Source organism: Sinocyclocheilus anshuiensis, unplaced genomic scaffold (assembly GCF_001515605.1).
Source record: "Sinocyclocheilus anshuiensis isolate Anshui unplaced genomic scaffold, SAMN03320099.WGS_v1.1 scaffold1632, whole genome shotgun sequence".
In the NCBI taxonomy this organism is placed as follows: Eukaryota; Metazoa; Chordata; class Actinopteri; order Cypriniformes; family Cyprinidae; genus Sinocyclocheilus; species Sinocyclocheilus anshuiensis.
The window spans coordinates 861,365-868,977 of NW_015558674.1; the positions used below are offsets into that span (position 1 = coordinate 861,365).

The 7,613-nt window shown below is 35.4% G+C and overlaps 1 protein-coding gene across 1 annotated transcript in view; it reads left to right on the forward strand.

Moving 5' to 3' along the window:
• tox2 (TOX high mobility group box family member 2) overlaps positions 1-7,309 on the forward strand; it is a 163,219-nt gene extending 155,910 nt beyond the window's left edge. The window contains exons 6-9 of the mRNA XM_016477573.1: positions 101-181; positions 4,112-4,498; positions 5,783-5,919; positions 6,979-7,309. Of these exons, the coding sequence (XP_016333059.1) occupies positions 101-181; positions 4,112-4,498; positions 5,783-5,919; positions 6,979-7,021 (648 nt within the window). The 3' untranslated portion in view covers positions 7,022-7,309. The remainder of the gene's footprint in view (positions 1-100; positions 182-4,111; positions 4,499-5,782; positions 5,920-6,978) is intronic.
• Positions 7,310-7,613: the final 304 nt, after the last annotated feature.

The following is a 7,613-nucleotide window of genomic DNA, read 5'->3' on the forward strand; positions in this document are numbered from 1 at the left end:
TGTGTCTGTGTCTGTGTGTGTCTGTGTCTGTGTCTGTGTCTGTGTGTCTGTGTGTGTGTTTCTGTATGTTTATTCACAGTTGTGTTTCGTCTCCTTGCAGGCATACAAACGGAAAACAGAAGCAGCAAAGAAGGAGTACCTGAAGGCCCTGGCAGCGTACCGAGCAAGCCTGGTTTCCAAGGTAACGGACAGGTTCACGTCTGTGATATCTGTAGGTCAGCGCTGATGTTGAGGGGTAAACATTAGACTAAAGATCTCAGCACAATCTCATGGGAAGAGCCGTCAATACAAGGCTGCTGCTGTGTGTGAATAGATCAGACAAAAAATGAAGAATCTCGCATTATTTACTCTTCATGTCAGTCCATCATATGACTTTATAAGAAATATAGAGCATATAGACTACTTTTATGACACTTGTATGGTGTTTTTTGAGACCAGTGTTGTTACTGTCAACTAAAGCTAAAACTATTGAACACCATTGTTGTTTAATAATGTTAAACCGTTATTAAATATTAGATGAAAACTTAAAGAAATGTTGCATTTTAGCAAATAACAGAAAATACGTTGAAGTATTAAAATGACTAAAATTAAAATAGATATAAATTAAAGCTGAAATATAAAAAGTATATAAAATAATATAAATAAAAAAATGACAAAAGCACTTAAAATTACTAAAAGTTAAACTAAAATTAAATCTGAAAATATATTTTAAAAAATGTTTTTATGTTTTTTTTTTAATATATGTTGCATTGGCAACTAGCTGAAAATAAGTTTAAGTATTAAAATGACTAAAACTGATTTTACTAAAACTAAAATTTAATAAATAAACTAAATAAAAAATAATTTAAATTAATTAAAGCTAAGTAGAAATATAAATAGTAAAAATGGCACATAATGAAATTGCTAAAACTTAAACTAAAATTAAATCTGAAAATATAAAAATGTTTTTAATGTGTTTTAAAGTGATAGTTCAGCTAAAATATGATGATTTTGTCATTATTTACTCACCTTCATGTCAGTCCATCATATGACTTTAGAAGAAATATTGATATTTTAAAGCTTTTATGATCATTTTATGTTGTTTTTTGAGACCAGTGTTGTTATTTGTAAAAATGAAAACTATTAAAACCTTTTTTTTTTTCATTGAAATTAAATAAATAAAATTAAAAAGATAAATAAAAAATTAAACGAGTTTAAATTAAAATGACAAAAACTGAAATATATATAAATTAAACCTAAACAGAAATATAAAAAGCAATAAAAATTACAATATATATATAATATATATATTTTTTTTTTTTTCCAAGAATGCCATATAAATAATCCCAAAATACCACTGTGACAGATATGATGATTATCAACTGATGTTGCATAGTAAAGAACCTTGTAAAGATTCTTCAAAAATTCTCCTTCTCACTTAGGTTTGGAGTGACATGAGAGTGAATAAATGATGACAGATTCTTCATTTCTGTGTGAACGGATCCTTCAGACGCTCATTCTTCATTCTGTTGGCACGCTCGTGTATACAGTCCCAAAAATAGCATCATTAGCTCAAACCTTATACATAATTGTGTCAGTGATATTCATCTCTGTCATGTTTCTGCGGTCACTAACTGTTGTTTTAATCTATTAGATTGCACCGGCTGCGCGATCCATAAATCGACAGCAAATTCGCGAAAGCCGTTTGACAGATTCAAATGAGCAGAAATCAGCACGATCTGTCGTTTCATCGCATACGTTCATCTACATAATAAAACGCAGCGATTTCAAACCACTAATTTCACATTCATTGTTTCTCTTTTGAAAAACGCAAATTGCATTTTCATGCTAAACACTCTCTCCTTTTCCATACCGCGCTCTCGGAGCTCCTTGGCCCAAAACAAGAGCGCTGATTAAGCCGTGAATACAGTATTCATCAACCTCGGAGGCTTTTATTAAACGCCTTTCTCGTCCTTCATTGCATATAATTAAATATTTCGTCAAAATCTGTTTTTGCCAGATGCTTTGATTGATGTGTTTGAATACTCTCATGCATTGAAAAGGAGGAAAATATGATCGAAAAACTATCAAATCCACATCGTTTTCACAGCTCAAAACTTGAAACGCACACTCATGAAAAAAGGGTGACTCTTTTTAGTCATAAATGAGTTTTTTTATGCACTTTTTTGTTGGCAGGATGAAGAGTGTATTTGAGACTAAAGCACAAGAAGAATGGGTGGGAAATGTGAAGTTTGAGAGTGTTTAAACTCATGCACCTGCTGCTATTTTATAATGTGATGCATCACTGTCTAGTAGGTTTTAGATAAATATGGGTTTGTGTTTGTGTAAAAGTAAATTTTTTGGACATTATATTTTTAAAATCAGAATAATATGTCATAATTTCATCTAATTAAGAATATCAGAGTTACTTAAAGGGACAGTTCACCTTCTTCAAACTTCTTTCATTATTTACTCACCCTTGACTTGTTTCAAACCTGTATGAATTTCTGTCTTATTTGGAACCCAAAAGAAGATATTTTCAAGAATGTGTGACCAAATGGTTTCTGGCACCCATTGACGTCCATAGTATTTTTTTCCATACTATGGAAGTCAATGGGTACCAGCAACCAACATTCTTCAAAAAAAAAATTTTTCTGTGTTCAACAGAAGAAAGAAGCTCATAGGTGAGTAAATGATGACAGAAGTTTGATTTTTGGGTGAAAATGAAGAGTAAACCGCTCATATGGTGTGTGAGGATGTACATTCAGGACCTGGACAATCTCCACTTGTTTCATTTAAAGAGGGATGTTTGAAAATGTCAGAAGCAGATGTACTCGCTCAAACAGCGCTCGCTTTCCCATTTGGGTTTCGTTCGTTTTCTCTGCGGACGCGGATTCGTCCCTCGATCTTTTCATGTCGATCAGTTTAGATGTTCTGCTCGATATATACGAGGCGTTATGATGGTGACAGCTGATGAACACGAGCGACTGGCCATCACGCACTGGCATTTGAAATACATATTGCCATTTGCGATGCATGCTCCTGTGTAAAACAGTAATGAAACAATGCTCTGCCATAAGCGCATGCTCTCAGCTTGACAAATCACTGAGAGATGTGTTTGTGCGATTGCTGATAGTTTTCCCTCTCACTGTGGTTCTGCTGGTCTAAACACTGACGATCCTGCACGTGTTTCATGAGTTTGTTGCACAACCTCCTCAAGGACAATGCTCATTTATGATTAATTTAATGAAATGATTCTCCTGAAATTTATCAGGAGAAATAAAAATAGATGGGAATGAGTCATTTGATGAGAAACGTTTTGAGATCTTGCAGATTTGGATCTTGGAAAATCTGAGCACAGCATGAGATGCCTTTCTTAAATGCCGTCCTTCATTGCGTATAATTAAATATTTCATCAAAATCTGTTTTTGGCATATGCTTACACTGATGTGTTAATATGCATTGAAAAGGAGGAAAATATGATGAACTATCTGAGAAGTACAGTAAGAGACTTAATTTTGCCAAAGAGAGTAAAGAGATCTTGTGTCTCATTTCCATTGAAGTAAAAGATGCTTTTCTCAAATCATGCTGGAAAAGGTGAGCAAGTTTTGGAGTCTGTGTCAATTCTATATGGAAAAAAAAATTGTGTTTAGAAACCATTTTTACTCAGAGATTGCTAGTAAAATCACAATTATTTACAAAGAAATGGCAAGTAACATAATTAAACGTGAAGCAGAAACACTGAAAATTTTATTTTCTTAATAATCTTTGTTTTATTTACAACTTAGAAAAATATTTTTTTACCGTGTACGACAATACTTCATGTCAGTTTCTCACTCATATTGTTCTACTGATAATATAATTCCTAATGACAGTATTAAATCAAATCCACATTGTTTTCACATCTCAAAGCTTGAAAAGATGATGCATCATTTTGGTCATGAATTCGTTTTTATGCACTTTTTTGTTGGGCGGATGAGGAGCGTATTTGAGACTAAAGCAGAAGACGAATTTGTGGGAAATGTGAAGTTTGAGAGTGTTTAAACTCATGCACCTGCTGCTGTTATATAGTAGTATTCATATAAACATGCATAAATATTATGTGCATGTTCTCTGTCTTTCTCTCTGTCAGACCTACAGTGACCCGGTGGAGAGCAAAAGCGCCCAGTCTAGTCAGCCGTCGTCACACATGATGGGCCCCAATGCCCCCCTGTACAGCGTCCCGCCCCAGCCCTCCTCCCCGTACCTGGGCCCCAGCCCCTTCCCCCTCTCGGACCTCCAGAGCTACGCGGTGGGGGCTCCCAGACACGGCCTGCCCCGTTCTGCCATGCTGCCAGCGCTCAGTGCCTCCCCCCCAGCGTCCTTCCAGATCAGCCCTCCCCTCCACCAGCAGCTCTCTCTGCACCAGGGCTCCCTCCTCAACCAGCCAATCCGCATGCAGCAGGTCCAGTCGCAGCCAATCATCTCTCACCAGATGGGCCTCCAGGCTCCGCTGCATTCCCCACCCCCAGGACAGCAGGTTAGTTTGCATGCTGGGAAACGCCGCACGTGCTTGTGTTTATGAGGGGGCACACTGCCATTGAATTCTGTGCATAGAAATTTGCCAAAATGTGCAACTGTATCCCATAAGGCAATGCAATCAACTTGACCTTCCATTTCCAGCGTTTATATGATTTTCTAAATGCAAATGACATGTTTTTTCCCTGAAATGATTATTGGCATCATTTGCTCATTTAAACATGAGGTTGCATAATACTGTCTGGCTCTTTACTGTTATTGTTGCATAATGCATAGTGCATCACATACTAAAATAAGCCGTATACAATGCAAACTCTACAGTATGCAATAAACAGTACTCTAGTGTTTCATTGTAAACAGCCCTAGAAATGTTTATTGTTGCATAGTGCAAAAACAAAACAATGTATTATTATTGCATACTGCTCTTAATTTTTTTTTATTTATGCAATATACAACATATCCTCCATTCCAAACATGGCCATAGTAACATTTATCGATGCTACAGTTGATCTTACAATTAAAAAAAAAAAACATTTATTGTTGCATAGTGCAAAAAAAAAAACACAATGCAGTATGCAGTGAATATAACTCTAGAAATGTTTATCATTGCATACTGCTCTTAAAAATATATGCAGTGTGCAGTAAACGGTATGGTAGTATTTCATTCCGAACTTGCCAATTAAAAACTTATTTTATTGGAAAAACCAATGAAACACACAGTGTATACCTCCTGGTTTTTGTTTAAGACAGTAATAGTGGTGTTCAGAACTTTAGCAGGAACGAATCTTGTTGGGAAAGTGTTACCAAATGAAGTTGTAAAAGGACAGGTCATCTTAAGCATGCAGTTAGCGGATGGATGCAGTGTGAGGTGAAATGAGATGAAGTGAGAACTGGGGTGGAGGATGTGTTGTTTTGGAGGTGTTGTCTTTATCAGAAGATGTTGTGTGAAGTGAAAAGGTCTGATTTTCCAAAGCACCATCAGTCTTTAGCACCTTCCTGCAGTGAAGCACTAAAAGAAAACATTTTATCAACTGTTGAAAAGAAGTGAGAAACAAATTATAGGTTTAATTCTTAGAATTTTTTAGAATGCAAGTTAAATTTTTAATTAGCATGCTTTACTTTTTTTTTTAGAATTTGTTTAAAATTTAGTGCACCAATTTAGTATGTTAAGTATGTAAATCAGGGCCAAACACTTACATTGCATTGGCTAAGCATTCATGTTTGCATACTTGCATTTGTTTCTGGCAAAAAAAGGCTGATAAAATATGTGTATTCTCTCTCTCAGGGATTCTCGCACTTACAGTCCGAGTATCAGAAGAGCGTGGGGGGGTCTCAGTCTCCAGGAGCTCCGAACCCAGTGGGCCAGAACCCCGACTGGGACAGCGAGTACTGCAACCGGGAATGCGGCGGAAACCACTGCAGGTAAACAGTGTGTGTGTGTGTTTGTTATGATGTTAACTCTGCTTGTCCCATGAGACGTGTGTCATAGTATCAGGGGACTCGGTGAGCATGTGCAGGCAGCATGTGTGTGGTTTCAGAGTTGTGCGGCATTAATTATTTATTGTTTAATATAACAATGCAATGCAAAAATAAAAAACACATACAATAACAAAGTTAAAAGACTAGTTCACCCTCATGTCATTCCAAGTCTGTAGTCAGTGTTCTAAAGTCATATGAGAGATCTTAAGAAAACTTTGAGTACACTGCATGAGTGTTATGGATTACTGTAATCCATTTTATTTTTTCCAAATTCTATTTTTTTCTGTTTTAATTTTTCTGGATTCCATTTTTTCCCCGTTGCAATTTTTCTGGACTCTGTTTAATGGCTAAATTAATACAATTTAACAACAATTTATTAAAAGTTTATCATAAAATACATTTTTAGGGCTGTATGAATTACGTTTTATTTTTTCTCAAATTCTGTTGTATTTTTTTTTTTACCAAATTCTGTTTTCTGGGTTTTTTGTGGTTTAATTAATAATCAAAAAGCATTTCTAATGAATAAAAACAGTTTATTAAAAATTTATTAAATTAAAACTTAATTTATTAATTTTTTACAACAATATTCAATAGTCCATATTGTGATTTGATTTAAGTATACTGACCCTCTATTGATTTTTCATCCAAAATTTGACAAATTCCATGACATTCCATGCTATACAGTAAATTCTATTTTTATGACTGGATTCTATGCTTCTGTCCTTGTTTTCTGCAACTCAGCCCTAGGATTGTTGTTATGATGTTGAGGCTTTTTTGGTTGTATGGAAACTAGCACCTCAGACATTTTGCCTAATATCTTTATTTTTGTTCATTGGATTGGTTTGAATTTTGGTGTGTAGTTTCATGAGGGCGAGTGAATAATGACACAATTGTTATTTTTGGCAAAAAAAATTCTCAGGAGAACTTTTGGAGTTTTCTTTTTTAAAGGAAGACATTAACGTTTTCCTGATTAACGCTCATTTGTTTCTCATTGTTTCGCAGTGGCAGTATGATAGGCAGGGATAAGCCACTCTACCTCACTTGAAGCAAAACAAGGAGAACGGAAAGAGAAAAGATGAAACAACACCAGGGAGTCCCCCGCACCTCTCCACCCTTTCCAGACATCATCAGTTTCCCTAGTGTCATTTTTCATTCGTTTTTAGAAGGATGTGTGTGTGTACGCGTTCTGAAGACTACTAGTGATCCTTTCATTTTTACCAAGTACTTAAAAATGTACAGGCCTCTCCGCCAGAGATCTCAGAGAGCACTCACCCCATCTCTGAATAAACTTAAAAGAAAATGACAAAAAAAGATGTATATAACAAAAACGAAATGAAACAAAAAAATGCCCTCAGGGCAAATGAGCTTTAACTAAAACAGAGGAAAAACTCTCCTCGTAGTTTCTCAGTTACTTTCCTCCTGGTCTCATTTTTATTTTAATTTTTTTGTTTTGTTGTTGTACTTTTATTTATTTTCTGCTTGCAACAGAGCGCTTCTTTTGGCCGATAACAGGTCCTTTACTTTAGAGAAAATACTCTTCTGAGGGCGATACGTTGCTGTTCAACTAATGCTCTGTGAATTTTACGCAAAAAAATAGACAAGAAAAAAAGAAATAAGTAAAAGGAAAAATTGATAAA